Source organism: Schistocerca nitens, chromosome 7, assembly GCF_023898315.1.
Source record: "Schistocerca nitens isolate TAMUIC-IGC-003100 chromosome 7, iqSchNite1.1, whole genome shotgun sequence".
Taxonomy (NCBI): domain Eukaryota; kingdom Metazoa; phylum Arthropoda; class Insecta; order Orthoptera; family Acrididae; genus Schistocerca; species Schistocerca nitens.
In genome coordinates, this window is record NC_064620.1 from 359,682,568 (window position 1) to 359,701,364 (window position 18,797).

Below are 18,797 nucleotides of genomic sequence, written 5' to 3' on the forward strand. Positions count from 1 at the left end.
AAACAAACTGCAACGAACTTCGAAAATTCACCTAGAACCCGAATAAGAGCAAATAATTTCTAATAAAATGAATATTGTCAGCATTTTTTAAAAGCCAGTTGTGAGAGGAGGCACAGATTATCAGCAATGTGTTGTTCACTTGAGAAACATTTTTTGGCTATACACAGTGATGATAAGACAGATATATATAACATTTTCTGCTACTTCTGATGAGATATATAACCTGCTTGTATTGTCTGGAAAGAAGAGTAATAGGTATTTTTGTAAGGAGTTTTTTCTGTATATATTGTGAGGTAGTGAAGTACTGTTTACTGTTCTGTAATATTTACAGTTATAGCTGTGAGGTGTTGTTTATGTGGAAATAAGTGGATGAAAACAAAGCTGGAAATTGTTATTTGATGTATATATTGAGATGAAGACAGCAAATATGATTAATGCTGTAATAGGATAATGAGATTTATGTTGGTTGGGTACACGAGATGATAATTTTGAGATTTATGGTGCATACTAGAATAAACCTAGGCAATGATTAAATGTAGAGAAACAATGAGTGAGTAATGTTTAGGGCTTAGGTACTCTGTTTCTTGTTATAGTCAATTTTTGTGCCATGTGGTTCCATTCCGTGTTTACAAGTGTTAGAGGTAACTTTTTGAAACGATGTGGTTAGATAACAAGAGTGAATGAAGGTAATGTGATTGGAGACAACCCAGTTATGGCTTTGATGTGGAGTTTATGATTATTTTATGAAAAATTATGCAACATTTTTGTAACACACTCTTTTAGCATATGGTACCTCACTGAAGTTTTTGTGAGTTGCCTTTGAGGGAATGTCTATATTCTTGTTTATAGTGATGAATGAATTCTACTGAGTTCTGTAGAACTAATCAGCCTTTTCTTCTTTTAACAGATAAACTTTACATGTATACAAAACTATGTTATAACAGTATTGTCTATGACCTTAGGTGCTTCGAAAATTTGAAAATCAAGATGACATGGATAGTCAATCCACTGCAATAAGTGGAAGGACATTCAGGTACTGTGTAGGGTACTAACGATGATTTTTTTTACTTTTCTGCTTTTATTCTTTTTTCTACTTCATAGGATAATGTCTTTTTATGTATGTTTTTCTGCCAACATGTGTGGCACTGTGAATTGTCTTCTTGTATTTACATATAATGTAATATAATAACATGTATTGCTTTAGCTTCAGGAATTTTCAGGTTGTGTTTGCCTCTTACACTTACGTTATTTACTGAGTTTCTTTATAATGCTCATTCGCTGTATAAATTGTTACTATAAGATGCCATTAGTATAATAATTTTGTTAAGTATAGTACTGTAGTGAGCTCTCATAATTCATGTAATATGTGTAAGAGGTCATGAATGATGAGTAAGGAGGAAGCAAGGAGAAAAATGTAAGAATGGAGATTGTAAATCATATATGTGACGAATGAAATAGTCAAAAAGATGAATTTTGGATACAATGATTAGGTAGGATAAATATTGGATGAAATATCATTAAGTAGGGCAAATGTGAGAGGTCGTTAGGTAGGGAAAAGATGTCAAATGCTTAGGTAGGGCAACTGAACTAAATAACGTTCACTTATAAGAATGTATAAAACTTATGACAGAAAGAAGCAAAGAAATAAAGTAAACAGTAGAATTTGTTGGAAGTCTGATGAAAAGTTTGGGCAAAATGATTAAGAAATGAACAAGGATGAAACATAATGAGATACTATGCTACTTACTGACCATTTTAGGTATAATAACAGACTGACGTTTGACTGCGTAAAGTATTCTTTGATGTAAATCTTCGTTATTCCCTAATTCATAGTTTTCCTAATTATATCTTTGTGATATTTGTGTTCTCCTTATCTGTGCGTGCGATCACTATCCTCATGTGCTTATTTCTTGTATGTGATCACTATCCCTATGTGTCTCTATCTACCATACTCTCTGTACTATTGCATATTTCACTGATGTCCACACAAACATATTTATATGAAGAGATTTAGAATTTTCTGTAGGTCATTCTGTACATATATAACAAATATTCCTTATCCTGTGTATTACGGTACACAGTTTCACCTGATTTACTTGTCTGATATATTTGTAATTCATTATAGTAAAACCATGATGACATTTTTAATTACTTTTTTTATAGACATGGAAACCCGTTGTTACCATTACACTACATGTGTAGACCATATGTACAACTATGCAGTATCTGATTACTCCTGCCTGAATATAGATAATTGTATATTGTAAATGTAACAAATTGTAACTGATCGACCATTCATCACAAACTCAGTGTCTTGTCAGGACAGAAGAAATATGTCTACTGATTGTATACTGAAATATAATTCCAAGTCTTGGCATACTTCACCGATACAAGATGCAACAAACTTTCATAAGGAACTCATCGATACTACTATCGTTTTGGAGACATCAATGGATCTGATCTGCTTCAAGTAGATACTAAAATGTGTTTCACTGTTTGTGCATGTGTGGGGTTGCAGGCTGAGAACCGTGTCACTGAGTCTGCTTCTACATGATTTCCCACAACAGTGACATAATTGCAAAGAGCTAAATAAAGTATCACAAACTGCAACATCGTCACGAAAAAACACAATGGCCCGTATATGTAATAATTTTCTTTAATTTACGTCCATGGTCACAATCTTTTTTGTTTTCAGATTACCGGTTTCGGTCTTTAATGACCATCATCAGATCTGTTTCATAAAACAAAGTCCTAATCTACTGCAGCCATAGTGGCATCGTCAACATTTGACGATGCCACTATGGCTGCAGTACATTATGACTTTGTTTTTATGAAACAGGTCTGATGATGGTCATTAAAGACCGAAACCGGTAATCTGTTAAACAAAAAAGATTGTGACCATAGACGTAAATTAAACAAAATTATAGCTCAATAAAGTTTGGTCGTTTGTGACAAGGACACTCCTCTACTTACTTTCGTCGTGTAAATTATTATTTCCGTATGTGATTGCGCTTCAGAAATGTAGGTCTTGTGTAGCGTAGACACTGTAATCTATTTCCTGTACAGAGGGGGGTGGGGGGGCGGTTCAGGAGGTGGCCAATTGTAGCAAAGAGAAATGTTCCCTTTTGTAACATTAACGTTTCACGCAGATAATTTTTTCTTCTTCGTACGATGCTTCGTTTTCGGAATACTTACATGTCTCGAGCTAAAACGAAAATCTTGCATATGTGAAATATACAAGTTCTGGAGTTGGAGTAACGTGTGCCAGTGTAATGCTCGTATAGTTCCGACACTGACCTGACCGGTGAGTCTGTGGTAGGCACGCTCGCACATAACAATGTGTGCCATGCGGAAGAGCCAGATAGTGTTTGTGTCCACAACGCTAAGGGTCAGTGTGAAGACGTCCAGGTCAGCCGTGCCGTCGCGGAACAGCACGGTGACCTCGGAGCAGGTGGACGAGAAGGCGAAGGATGCCATGGCGATGCTGCAGAGTCTGAAGCAGAGAGGCGAGGCGGAGGCGCGGCGTGGGTGCCGCAGGACGGCCGCCCAGTGCAGGGGGCGCAGCAGGTGGTCGAGGTCGCTGGCCGCCTCTGCTGCCGCCGCCGCCGAAGGAGACGGTGCCGCGCTGCCCATACTCCAGTACTCCCTGCACATCGAAACAGGCCTGTAGGAGTACAGTTTCGCGGTTCTGCGACTAATACCGTCAAAAGGCTCGGTTAGAGTTGTTGTTGAGGTCTTCAGTCCTGAGACTGGTTAGATGCAACTCTCCATGCCACTCTATCCTGTGCAAGCTTCTTCATCTCCCAGTACCTACTGCAGCCTACATCCTTTTGAATCTGCATAGTGTATTCATCTCTTGGTCTCCCTCTACGATTTTTACCCTCCACGCTGCCCTCCAGTACTAAATTTGCGATCCCTTGATGCCTCAGAACATGTCCTACCAACCGATCCCTTCTTCTAGTCAAGTTGTGCCACAAACCCCTCTTCTCCCCAGTTCTATTCAATACCTCCTCATTAGTTATGTGATCTACCCATCTAATCTTCAGCATTCTTCTGTAGCACCACATTTCGAAAGCTTCTATTCTCTTCTTGTCTAAACTATTTATCGTCCACGTTTCACTTCCATACATGGCTACACTCCATACAAATACTTTCAGAAACGGCTTCCTGACGCTTAAATCAATACTCGATGTTAACCAATTTTTCTTCTTCAGAAACGCTTTCCTTGCCATTGCCAGTCTACATTTTATATCCTCTCTCCTTCGACCATCATCAGTTATTTTGCTCCCCTAATATCAAGACTTCTTTACTACTTTAAGTGTCTCATTTCCTAATCTAATTCCCTCAGCATCACCCGAGTTAATTTGACTACATTCCATTAACCTCGTTTTACTTTTGTTGGTGTTCATCTTATACCCTCCTTTCAAGACACTGTCCATTCCGTTCAGCTGCTCTTCCAAGTCCTTTGCTGTATCTGACAGAATTACAATGTCATCGGCGAACCTCAAAGTTTTTATTTCTTCTCCATGAATTTTAATACCTACTCCGACCTTTTCTTTTGTTGCCGTTACTGCTTGCTCAGTATACAGATTGAATAGCATCGGGGAGAGGCTACAACCCTGTCTCACTCCCTTCCCTACCACTGCTTCCCTTTCATGTCCCTCGACTCTTATAACTGCCATCTGCTTTCTGTACAAATGTTAAATAGCCTTTCGCTCTCTGTATTTTAGCCGTGACACCTTCAGAATTTGAAAGAGAGTATACCAGTCAACATTGTCAGAACCTTTCTCTAAGTCTACAAATGTTAGAAACGTAGGTTTGCCTTTCCTTAATCTTTCTTCTAAGATAAGTCGTAGGGTCAGTATTGCCTCACGTGTCCCAACAATTCTACGCAATCCAAACTGATCTTCCCGGAGGTCGGCTTCTATCAGTTTTTCCATTCGTCTGTAAAGAATTCGCGATAGTATTTTGCAGCTGTTACTTATTAAACTGATAGTTCGGTAATTTTCACATCTGTCAACACCTGCTCGGTAAGTACAGCAAATAAAATCAGCCTGTGCAAGAAGCCAGTAGAGCTCGCGCAGAATAACGTGGCCCCTGTGTGGTAAGACTTTCTCGTCCTGAGAGCTGGGCCGTTCCATGCCGTTGCGACGAAGTTGCAGCCACGTAATTTCGTGGTCGCCTGCCGATGTGCGCATCTACACTATGTGATCAAAAGTATCCGTACACCCCCCAAAATATACGTTTCATATTAGGTACATTGTGCTGCCACCTACTGCCAGGTACTCCATATCGTGTTTTTCATGGAGGGGGCCTCCACCCCTGGTTGTTTTGAGTCTCACAGCACAGGCCTACATTGATGTTTTAAGCAATTTCTTGCTTCCCACTGATGAAGAGCAATTCTGGGATGGCGACTGCATCTTTCAAAATGACCGACCACCTGTTCACAATGCACGGCCTGTGGCGGAGTGGTTACACGACAGTAACATCCCTGTAATGGACTGGCCTGCAAAGAATCCTGACGTGTATCCTATAGTACACCTTTGGGATGTTTTGGAACGCTGATTTCGTGCCAGACCGCACTGACCGACATTGACACCTCTCCTCAAGGCAGCACTCCGTGAAGTATGGGCTGCCATTCCCCAAGAAACCGTCCAGCATCTGATTGAACGTATGCCTGCGAGAGTGGTAGCTGTCATCAAGGCTAAGGGTGGGCCAACGCCATACTAACTTCCAGCATTACCGATGGAGAGCCCCACGAACGTATAAGTCATTTTCAGCCAGGTGTCCGCATATTTTTGATCACATAGAGTATAAAACATGTCGTCGCGGTCTCGCGTACTATGGGTATTGAGAATGTTCTTCATAACCAGGCACGTGTGATCATATGCGTTGCCATTAAATTTTAGACGGGAGACGCAAAAGAGGCTGAAAAATCGCATTAAGTGTGCTTGAGAGGGTTGCTGGAGCTACTAGATATTCCAATAAAGAGAATAAGAGAGGAAAAAGGAGCATAGCTACAACTGTGATACATAAGATCGTAGCATTTTCCGATATATTTAATAAACACGGCATATATAGATAACAGACGCTTTAGTCATTAATAATATATTCTCCTTCACTATTTATAGCAATCTGCCAACACAGTAGTAACTTCCAGATTCTGCGGCTGAAGAAATCACTTGGTTTCGAGGCGAATAATTCGTCGAGCCGTATTTGGAGCGAATTTTCATCCAGGAGGGAAGTTTCTTGAAGGTTATCCGACAGCGTGCGGAAAAGATACGCAAGATCAGATGAATAAGGTGGGGGTGGAATGACTTCCCAACTCCTGTGCATTATTTTTTGTCAGTCTAGCATAATGAGGGCGGGCTTTATCGTGGAGTAGCATCACTTCAAGCAGTCTGGTGGTTGTTCTTGCACTGCGCCTGCAAGACGATTCAGTTGTTGACATTAATGTCGGCAGTGATGATTTCACCTCGAAGAAGCAATTCGTAGTACAGCACACTGCCGTTTTTCCACTAGTCGCATAACATTATAGTTTGTGAATGCATGCAGATATAGTACAGCTAATTGCTGCCTTGCTGATGTTAGCATAAAGACACCATTTCTCGATACCAGCAATAATACGGGATAGGAATTATCGGTGATGTTCACGACCTGTTGAAAAGCAAGCAGAGACGGCCAGCCGCTGATTTTGTGACTTTGGCTTAGAGAATGCGGTACCCATGTACCGGATTTTTGAACGTTCCTTATTGCATGCAAATGTCACACGATTTTGGCATGATCACACTTCATCTCACTTGCCAGATCTCGAGTACGCTGACGTGATTCATTGTGTATTAAGGGTTTAAACGATCTTCATCAAACTCTGAATGTCTTCCTGAACGTGGAGAGTCACTAATGACAAAACGATCCTCCTTAAACCGAGAAAACCGTTTTCTTGCCATGCTCCATTTTCTAGTGACCACAGCTCCACGTCCCATCTCCATATGACAATATGTAAATTCAAACAGCGAAAGTCAACTAACAGATATTTTGTGCCTACTCTAACTCTCGATATGCCTGCTGTGGACGTAGTGCGAGGTCATAGAAGCCAACCTCCGAGATCATCTAATGGGTTTCCAAAAACTCGATGCTGTCGACAGCAGCTTCACACTAGGTCTTCTAGAACAGTTTTTACATCACTGGTTTCCAACCTTTCTGAGACTACTAGCCCTTCGGATGATCATATAGGAAACAATGCCCCCCCCTCCCCCAAAAAAGGGCATCGAACTGAACTTTAGAAAGTAAAAGAAAACACAATGAATAAAAAAGTCTAACACTCGCATTTTTAAAACTGCAGGAAAATATATATTTCGTAACTTTAAACAAATTAAGCTCACAGGTTTTTGTAGGTGTTATATTAATCCAAGAAACAATGAAAATAAACGGGATAGTTGGTACTGCGTTTTTCTAATAATTGTTATCTATATTTGGTCTACATTCAGCCAAATCACATGGTAAATCATGTTCGGAGTTCAGTCGATTCCTTGATGATGTTTCCATTGCCACCACAGTAACAAATCCACTTATACATCTACATGTTATGGCGAATACATCAATATCATTAAGGCTTTATGATGGTACTGATACTCGCTACGAGCTTGTCTCCAAAATGTTGCTAGCTCCGTTATAAAGAAATTCATTTTCAGCCTGTCCAAGAAATTTTGCTTTAGCTTGAGTTTTGGTTTCTGAAAATATTCCCTCATTTACCGAGAACAATCTTGAAAACAAGGGATTTACTTAACGATAAGTGCTGACTTACTTCACGTGTGAGTGAGCGTTTCTCACTGTTGGTATCGAACATTAGTGTCAGTTCTAGAATCATACGAGTAGAAATGTCTTGAACTTTACCGCTGTGCCGATAAGGCTCCTATCTCAGAAGAAAAGTACTAACTTTTCATTCTGCTTTCAAAATATACACTACTGGTCATTAAAAAATTGCTACACCAAGAAGAAATGCAGATGATAAACGGGTATTCATTGGACAAATATACTAGAACTGACATGTGATTACATTTTCACGCAATTTGGGTGCATAGATCCTGAGAAATCAGTACGCAGAACAACCACCTCTGGCCGTAATAACGGCCTTGATACGCCGGGTCATTGAGTCAAACAGAGCTTAGGTGGCGTGTACAGGTACAGCTGCCCATGCAGCTTCAACTCGATACCACAGTTCATCAAGAGTAGTGACTGGCGTACTGTGACGAGCCAGTTGCTCGGCCACCATTGACCAGACGTTTTCAATTCGCGAGAGATCTGGAGAATGTGGTGGACAGGGCAGCAATCGAACATTTTCTGTATAGCGAAAAGCCCTTACAGGACATACAACATGCGGTCGTGCATTATCCTGCTGAAATGTAGGGTTTCGCAGGGATCGAATGAAGGGTAGAGCCAGGGTCGTAACACATCTGAAATGTAACGTCCACTGTTAAAAGTGCCGTCAATGCGAACAAGAGGTGACCGAGACGTGTAACCAATGGCACCCCATACCATCACGCCGGCTGATACGCCAGTATGGAGATGTCGAATACACGCTTCCAATGAGAGTTCACCGCGATGTCGCCAAACACGGATGCGACCATCATGATGCTGTAAACAGACCCTGCATTCATCCTAAAAAATGACGTTTTGCAATTCGTGCACCCAGGTTCGTCGTTGAGTACACCATCGCAGGCGCTCCTGTCTGTGATTCATCGTTAAGGGTAACCGCAGCCATGGTCTCCGAGCTGATAGTCCATGCTGCTGCAAATGTCGTCGAACTGTTCGTGCAGATGGTTGTTGTCTTGCAAACGTCCCCATCTGTTGACTAAGGGATCGAGACGAGGCTGCACGATCCGTTACAGCCATGCGGATAAGATTCCTGTCATCTCGACTGCTAGTGATACGAGGCCTTTGGGATCCAGCACGGCGTTCCGTATTACCCTCCTGAAACCAGCGATTCCATGTTCTGCTAACAGTCATCGCATCTCGACCAACGCGAGCAGCAATGTCGTGATACGATAAACAGCAATCGCAATAGGCTACAATCCGACCTCTATCAAAGTCGGAAACGTGATGGTACGCATTTCTCCTCCTTACACGAGGCATCACAACAACGTTTCAGCAGGTAACGCCGGTCAACTGCTGTTTGTGTACGAGAAGTCGGTTGGAAACGTTCCTGATGTCAGCAATCTTGTGTGAATGCTCTGAGAAGCTAATCATTTGAATATCACAGCAGCTTCTTCCTGTCGGTTAAATTTCGGATCTGTAGCGCGTCATCTTCGTGGTGTGGCAATTTTAATGGCCAGTAGTGTACATCTTATCTCGTTACAAGTCAAGTTTAAGTGTGCTAATTTCTGCAAAGAAATCCGCGAGATATGTCACTAAGGCAATAAATGTATTATTTCTTATTATGACATGTAATTATTTTTGCTTCGGTGTCCTCGCTCTACACAGAAAAATAAATAATTCTTCTCGATTCTCGAGCACTCTAAACAACGTCTGGCTACGTGAACACCTCCGAATTTCTAGGTGGTAGACGGACACATCGAATTTGTCTACAACCTCTTTGCACAACTGTTTGAGACTTCTTCTGCTTACGCACCACATTGCGTGTGGTTTACAATCTTCTCTAGCTGAGTGAGTACATCCTACAAATCAGATGGATGCGTTTTAACTACCAAATAAGTATAATGCAGTGGCTGATTATTGCATTTGGAGGAACTTCTGTCACCAATATGTGGAATCCAGAACAAAAATCCCACGTGGAAGGTGCGCCCCAATATGGAAGGTGCTCCATTCGTACTTACACATAGCAACTTCGACCAATGCATGTCATATTCCTTGACAAAATTCTTTGCTGATCGTTAAACTTCTTCCCTTCACGTAACAGTGTCCAATAATTCCGAGAACAAGAATTCTTTATTCAGGTCGTCGTCTTTTATGAACGACAAGCAGCTTGGAACAAGTTTCAACTTCGTTTAACTCTTTGGAGCACGGTGGTATACATAGTATACCACCTTTTGAAAATTTTCTTGGCTCTTTGCACAGTGGTTTAACTGCACGACCACCACTCTAATATGCTCACCTAGTTCTCTACTTATCAGACAGATGGCACTCACTGCCTATAAGGAATCAGTTCCCGCCAAGAATTGCATAGATTACAACTGTGAAAGCTGCGTGCTGAGTTGTGCATGGTTTTTGCGTGTGAATAGTGGTTTATAACGAATTTCTTGTTGCGCCTGTGTTTTTTCCATATCTTGGACGTCACAGCTACGGTATGAACCCATGTATACATTCATATGCACAATCTTCCGTTATTTATATACAATTTATTTTGGTGGTATATTATTTGTACCACCGTGCATGTAGCAGTATTCTATTGCATTTCGTTTCCTAGTATAAAATTCGAAATCCTCCGCTACAAAGTTTAGTTTTTAATTGTGTTGTGACTTATTTTAGCTCTTTCTCCATTTTGTTTTGCTTACGTATTCTTTACTTGGATTCAGGCTGTTGTTTGAAAATGAAAATGTCAAGAAGAGGCTTACGAGATGAAGAAATCGAACGATTATTGTGTGAAATTCCATCAGACGAGGATTCCACTGTTGACACCACAGATGACGAATCTGATTATGAAGCAAGCATTGTTGCGGAGGCTATTGTGTCGTCTGAAGGCGAAGTTTCAGAGAGCGAGGAAGAAAGTGAGTCCACTCCGCCAAAACGCGCTGCTGACACAGCGCCAACTTGGGGACAACAATTCAATGCTACCTCAGGAATGCAGTTCGACAGTGAATCAGGACCAAGTGCTTTTATTAGGGACATTGATGATCCAGAACCTATCGATATATTCGAAAAAATATTTCCAAAAGAGCTAGTTGAGCTAATCGTTTTCCAAACAAATTTATATGCGACGCAATCTGGCAAGTCTTTCACTCCAACAACTGACAATGAAATACGAACTTTCCTGGGAATCAACATTTTGATGGGTATAAAGCGTATGCCAGCATACAGAGACTACTGGTCTAGTGCCCCAGAACTTCATGATCGTTATATTGCATCTCTGATGGCAGTAAATCGGTTTGGATGGTTACTGAGGAACATTCATCTGAATGATAACACATTGCATCCAGAAAAAGGACACCCAGGTTATGACAAACTGTACAAGCTGCGACCAGTGATCAAGATACTATCTGAATCTTTTTCCAAGTGTTACCAACCCAGCAAACACCTAGCAATTGATGAGTCAATGATCAAATTCAAAGGCCGCAACAGTATGAAACAATACATGAGAGATAAACCCATAAAGCGTGGTTACAAAGTGTGGATGCTGTGTGACAAGACCTCTTACAACTTGAAATTTGATATTTACACCGGAAAAGTAGGTGACACAGTGCAAACAGGCCTTGGGGAGCATGTAGTGCTGAGTTTGTCCTCTGAACTCGTAAATAAAGGCCATTATCTTTATTTCGACAACTATTTCAATAGCTATAACTTGTTGGCTGGTTTACAGCAGAGAAACATATATGCCTGTGGGACAGTTCAACCAACAAGGAAACATTTACCCAAATTAAAAACAGACAAAGAATTAAGCAGAGGTGAATTTGACTGGAGGGTCAGCAACTGTGGCATCCTCTACTTGAAGTGGAAAGATAAGAGAGCTGTTCATCTCCTTTCAAATTTTCACAGTCCTGAAGTTACTACAGTGACTCGCCGTGAAAGAGATGGTTCACGCATAGAGCTACCTTGTCCTCAAGCAGTGATGGATTACAATGCACACATGAACAATGTCGACAAGTTCGACCAACTGAAAAAATCATATGAAATAAGCCGGAGAAGTAAAAAGTGGTGGCACCGAATATTCTTTCACCTGCTTGATGTCAGTATCGTCAACAGCTATATAATTTGGAAGGAACTAGGCGATAGAGAAAAAATGACTGCCAAAGTCTTCAGGATGAGTATCCTGCAAAGCTTAGTAACCCAGAAAACACCATTGAGGCCATCTAGACTTCATGAGAGTCAAGTCCACGTAAAGAAAAACAAGCCATATGTTTCCTCACGCCAGCGTCTCGACAATTCATCCCACCAGCCAGAGCGTACTACCGCCAGACGTTGTGCGAAATGCAGTACAAAAAAGAAGCAAGTGCGCACTTTCTGGATGTGCGCTGAATGCAAAGTGCCTTTGTGCCTTAGCAAAACAAAAAGGTGCTTTCAAGATTTTCACAAAAAGGAATAAGAAACATATTTTATTTGTAAGGTTTGTAATTTGATTTTGTATTGTAAATGACCAATTGCCAGAAATAAAATTATTTTACATTAATTATACTAATTATTACTGCTTAGAGTAGAATTTAAAGGTGAGTTACAAGCACAAACCAAGATATCTCAAAAACTTTAGGTACGGCCCTAAGTGGCATGGTGGTATATTATATATACCACCATCTAAAACCAAAATCAATACAATAAAAAATTTTAATTCATGTTTTCCTTTATTAGCAACCCCACCAGACATAGAAAATGCATGTTTTATTAAAAAATTAATTAAACATAAAATCTGTGCATCAAAGAGTTAAATGGTCTAATTGCAGTCAGTGAAATGACGTGATCTTACTCGGTTGTTTAAAATGTCCGATCTCATGTCCTCGATACTTCTAACAAAGTTGTTCGAAGAAGTTTTCTTGAGACATCACGTTTATGTGTTCTGCATTTTGTTCTTCTACAGCAAGCTTCACAACTTCCAGTAAGTGAAGGCTGATGAGAGCCTCTCCTCCTGTATGAGGTTTATTGGTTTCAGTGAATCTACACCGATGAGCCAAAACATTATGACCGCTGCCCGCCGCTAGGTTGGACAACGCCTGGTGCCCAGGGAGAACATGACATGCTGAGGTTATTATATAAGCGGATCAAATACGGATGAGGAATCATTCTAGCAATGACACATGCCGCAAATAGAAAAATCCAGTGACATAAGTGTCTTTGACAATGTTGAGATTATTAGCCAGAATGTGTGAACGACTTTCGCGAAATCGGCGTAGCTAGTCGAATGTTCACTGTAGTGAGCATCAATGGAAAGGGGTAGAACGACAGTGAAACTACCACTGGACAATAAGTGGTTGGACGACCACGACTCTTCACAGAACGTGGGATTTTGAGGTTTGCCTACTTTGTAAAGCAGGACAGCTGGCGAACTGTAGCATCTCTGCCGAAAGAGCACAGTACTGGTCCACACATAAGTGTTTCTGAGCACACCTCCACCGTACATTGTTGAACAAGGGGGTCCGCAGCAGATGACCCTACGTGTTCATACGATGGACCAACACCATCGTTAATTACGATTACAGCGGCCACGGATTCGTCGAGATTGGACCGTGGATCAATGGAAGCGTGTTACCTCGTCGGATGAATCACGTTTTTCTTACACCGGGTCGATGGTCGTCTCCATAAATGCCGTCATCTACGACAGAAATGTTCTTTGATGGCAACGACTGCTACAAGCCATAAAACAAAGTGGACGCCCAAAATTTGCCGCGAGAAGAACACACCAATTTACAGAATGTTTTAAATGGTTAGGTCAGCAGCTAGTGATCTTTTGGTCAGCAGTGCTGACTTCCGATTACGAGGCCCCAGGTTCAATTGCGCTGCGCGTGTCGGCGATTTTCTCCCCTCGGGACCGGACTGTACGAGTGTGTACTTGATCCTCTTCGTCATTTCCTCACTAGTAACGCTCAAGTCGCTGAAGTCCCGTCAAATAAAAGGGCGAAACTCGTGAGACTGGGTCTCCTGGCCTAATGTGCCACACGGGCTTCTCATTTCATCTTTTGAATGGAAACGCAGAGGTACTCTCTGAGATATTAGGACCCATTCAGAATATCATAAACAAATTTCGCTTAAAGGAGCATTGTACATCATTTCTTCGACCATTCCCTATCTTGCTGGCACTTAATGAGAAGGCGGATAGCCGGCCGCGGTGGTCTAGCGGTTCTAGGCGCTCAGTCCGGAACCGGGCGACTGCTACGGTCGCAGGTTCCAATCCTGCCTTGGGCATGGATGTGTGTGATGTCCTTAGGTTAGTTAGGTTTAAGTAGTTCTAAGTTCTATGGGACTGATGACCTCAGAAGTTAAGTCCCATAGTGCTCAGAGCCATTTGAACCATTTGAAGGCGGATAAGGAAATACGTGACCTTATCAGCAGGGAGTAATCGAGGACTCGGTAAGGTGGTAGAATGGCCTGTAACATGCGTTTCCAAAGCAAGATGGGTCGATTGGCTTATGCCCGACTTCATGCAAATAAATGCTGTTGACGTGACGAGACAGACAGACGAACAATGTATGGAAGAGGTACTCAAAAAGTATCGCGGGGCCATAGTGCTGTCTTTGGTGCATTTGCGGTCTAGAAATTGGCAAATGAATGATGACGATGATGTTTCGTTTGTGGGGCGCTCAACTGCGTGGTTATCAGCGCCCGTACAAATTCCCAACCTTTGCTCAGTCCAATCTCGCCACTTTCATGAATGATGATGAAATAATGAGGACAACACAAACATCCATTCATCTCGAGGCAGGTGGAATGGCAAATGGAGCTCCACCCGTACTGCCGAGAGCACATGGCATTCCTGTGCTTCGGCAATCAATTGACGAAACTTTCGGTTGATTCTACGTTTTAAAGGTTTATGGCATCTTTTCTTGTTTTTATATGTATTGCTGCCTGTAAAAATTGTCTCCCGTCTCTTGCTATTTTCAGTACGGCACCTGAAGACAGGAAGAGCCCGAAACCGGGTGTGTTCTAAATAAAAGAATCTTACAACAGTAGTGGTATTTTCAACCTGTGGCATCTGATAGTGAATATCTCTCCGCCTCAAATACCGAATGCAACTTCCATAGAGATATTACTCTCTCCAGTCGAGGTTGAAGCCCACATCCTCCAACAGCCTCGCCTGTTTTCGACCATTCAGCAAACCTGAAAAGGTCACCTGAACAATGTGGTGGTTCTTTCTTCCACTGCTCCTTACCTCCTACGGCATCCTAACTTGAAACTGATATTCGTGAAGAATTACGGTGTACACCTTACCTTAGCAACGAGTAACTCCACCACTAGCGATCAATGAAATTATTCAAAAAAGAGACTTTTGCAAAAAGCTACTGAGAGACGGGGCAACGTCTGAACTAGCAAGACAGTACCATTACTGTGAGGAATGTATGGTGGCACTAGAAGTTTACAAAGTCTGTTATAAAGACGAATTTACGAAGTTATGACCTACTGTCTCTGATTTCGCCTGCTCTACCATAGTTCAAAGTGATGTCTGCAATATTGCCTTTTCTATGTATATTTCAACAAAACATTTCAAATCTTATCTTAGAAATTTCGCTAATCTTAAATGCTGAAATAACTCGTCCACATGATGAGTTTTTAATTTCAGAGTTTTAAAATGTAACTAAATTCAGAAGAGGAAGAATCTTCGTTCAACCACTAAAATTATTCGAAACGACACTCCTTTATTGCGCGTAATGCCAGCTCTTACGGAAAGTAAGCCATACCTATTATCAACACAAGTACTTAACACTAGATTATCTACGTTAATAGATACTTTAAGATATACAGGAAACAGCCGATGTTTGTATAGTTTTATTGATACCAAAACGTGTTTCAAACATTCCTCCGTCTACAGATGGCATAACACATTTACTTCTTCGTCGTTGAAGCCGTCGTAATGGCAACGATATAATTGTTTTACGCCAGTTTAAGATGGCAGCAAGTGCAAAACGTGGCTGGGCATACATAAAGCCATACAAAAAGTGGCTGGTAACTATATTTTTTAAAGTAAAGTAATTTTGAGAAATCACACGCCCAATTTCCAACGACTTACAAATCTAATTACTTTCGATTGAGGTATGGCAGCAACAATATACAATGGGGAGCATTACAAATGAGGCATTTTACACCCCGAGCAACTTTATTTTCGAAGTTCAGAAATCCCTCGTTCGAATACCAGAGAAGAATCTACTATTTACTCCTACGTACGTCTGTTTTTACGACAACGGAGAAGTTAGAGGAACTGGAATTTATGCGAAGGGGAACCGAAAACTGTGAATCCCACGCACAATCCTCGAATGGAAAAGCGGTTAAATACTGGTAAATGACGACGTAGCTTCTACGTATTCTAAACATCTCATAGAAAGTAATACACTCACTTCCAAAGGAATAGTTAGTAAGGGGTAGAAAGCTCTGCATTGTGATAATATGATACACAAAAAACTACATTACATAAAATGTTCTCGATGACTATGGACTCCTAACTTGTTTTATGGTATGTCCATATAGCTATTATACAGAGCTTCTAGCAAACCGGGGGTGTTGGTTCAAATGGCTCTGAGCAATATGGGACTTAACTGCTGAGGTCATCAGTCCCCTAGAACTTAGAACTACTTAAACCTAACTAACCTAAGGACATCACACACATCCATGCCCGAGGCAGGATTCGAACCTGCGACCGTAGCGGTCGCGCGGTTCCAGACTGGAGCGGGGGTATTCGGTAATAATTTTGTGTTAGAGGTAACAGTGTTTAACGAGCACGAAATGTTTGTGCAAAGAACAGGAAATAAATTTTTCTTCGGGTTTTCTCACTCAAAACGCTAATGCCGACAAGAAGGTGGAGCGTTCTTACCTGGCCTTTTGTTCAGCACAGAAAACGTCGAGGACCTCTTGGGCTCTGCAACTGGGACACACCGTGCTCCCACCCCGTGATCACCTTTTTAAGAGCTCTGGTGCGTGAGAATGCTTGCTTCCCTTCCGTGATTTAATTACTTTTTAATCAAGTCAGCCAATAAAGACTGTTCACCCAACTATTATTCCCACATTGATGCATTTTCTGATGATCTCCGAAAAAAGCCAGAGCTACACCTCTGCTTCTCTGCATAAGTAAAGACTCCTCAGTACCATCTCTATCCCGTAATTAACAACCACATAAAACTTTAAAAATTGTCACTGTCCTCCTTTTGTCCGCTGGCCACTGGAGACCATCACAGTAAATTTTTCATTTCTTAGCCTCCAGTGACCGTGAGAAGTTTACTCCGGTATTTAACCTCTGCCTGAAATCTGTTACTTAATCGAACTTCGGAAAATCAGTCGGAGGCAATCCGTTTACGACGACAGTTAATATCATAATTCTAATGTATCACTAACCTAAATCACTACCTTCAGTTTGAAGCACGAGAGGTAGAGCTAAGAGACGCGTATTTCCAGCTGGGGAAACCCATCTGTAAAAGTGCCACGTGCGTTCCAGTCTCGTGCAAGCTTTTCGGCTAGACACCATTTCGGAGAGTTAAATAAGAAATCATCTGTTGAACTCATACCTCTTGAAACTATATTTGCAGTCAGAGACTTGACGTATAGAAGAAGACGCAAGTATTTGTGGATGTTGCAAGCATTCTCCTGATATAAATACTGAAATGTTTGTAGTTCGTCGCTCTTGTCGTGTAACAGATAATCTTCTGAGGTGCAGAAATGTCCGGCAGAGCACGCCCTAATGTTGACGAGATGACACCGTAGGAACGATATGTCAAGGACCACGACGGTTTTCCACTTACATAACCACCAATATTGCACGACAACCAGAGGAAACAGATGATTTGTACAAAACCACAACAAAAAGTGAGACGTTTTCACATATGCAGCAAGATCATCTTTATAGTTTTACAAAATTAGCTGCAAATAGTTTATTTCTTTTTATTTTTACATAGATACATCTTTTTACATAGGTACACTGAGGCGGTACGCCACATAACTTGATAAAAATGATACTGAATAACTTCGCAAGTAGACCAAAACTGATGTCGTATCGAAATAAATATCATGGCAGAAAAATAACGAAGACTGTTATTAATTAATATGATTTGCGAATGTAATTGCAATCTCTGTTCTTTTGCAAAAGGATCGCTCTCTCTTCCCTTTTGTTTCTTCGTAGTGTAAGAAGCCATTTTGTCACGAAGTACGAAAACGTGTAAGTTCCATGTAATATTTAGCCTAAATATAATCAAATATTACTTAAAATGTTGTAAAAATTTATATGTACCAACTCTTATGTTTGTGAAGTGGCAAAATCAATGTTTTTACGCAAATTTTATACGGAAATATTGGTGCAGAAGTCAGCGCCATTGTTGTAAACGATAACAACCCAGAGTTGAAATACGTATCTTGATATTTGCGGCTCTTCCTTTGAAACAGCAACAGTAATCGGTTTTTCCAATATTGAACCACATTTGAGTAGAGTGAAATGAAATGTCGTGTGACGAGGGCCTCCCGTCGGGTAGACCGTTCGCCTGGTGCAAGTCTTTAGATTTGACGCCACTTCGGCGACCTGCGCGTCGACGGGGATGAAATGATGATGATTAGGACAACACAACACCCAGTCCCTGAGCGGAGAAAATCTCCGACGCAGCCGGGAATCGAACCCGGGCCCTTTGGATTGACAGTCTGTCGCTCTGACCACTCAGCTACCGGGGGCGGACTTGAGTAGAGTGACTTAAGTAAATGTTCTTCGTCCCCGCTTAACGAACTAGCAAGTATCGCAACAGCATCTATGTTCCTTGAACAGCAATGCATTAACTCAAAGTTAAAAGCAATTAAAAATTAATTAAAACCTTTAAAGCATACCCGCTTAACGATCTAGCAAGTATATAGAAATGCCAACGGGTTGGTGGTGTATTTTAACATAAAAACATTGTCTCGGGTAAACTAACTGCGAGAAGTAACACAACTGTGTCACTGACGTAAATAATTAT

At 41.3% G+C, this 18,797-nt stretch overlaps 1 protein-coding gene across 1 annotated transcript in view; it reads right to left on the minus strand.

The window, feature by feature from the left end:
* Positions 1-3,633, minus strand: part of LOC126195626 (odorant receptor Or2-like) — a 66,120-nt gene extending 62,487 nt beyond the window's left edge. Inside the window, exon 1 of the mRNA XM_049934252.1 lies at positions 3,298-3,633. Coding sequence (XP_049790209.1) covers positions 3,298-3,633 — 336 coding nt within the window. The remainder of the gene's footprint in view (positions 1-3,297) is intronic.
* Between the last annotated feature and the right edge of the window lie 15,164 nt (positions 3,634-18,797).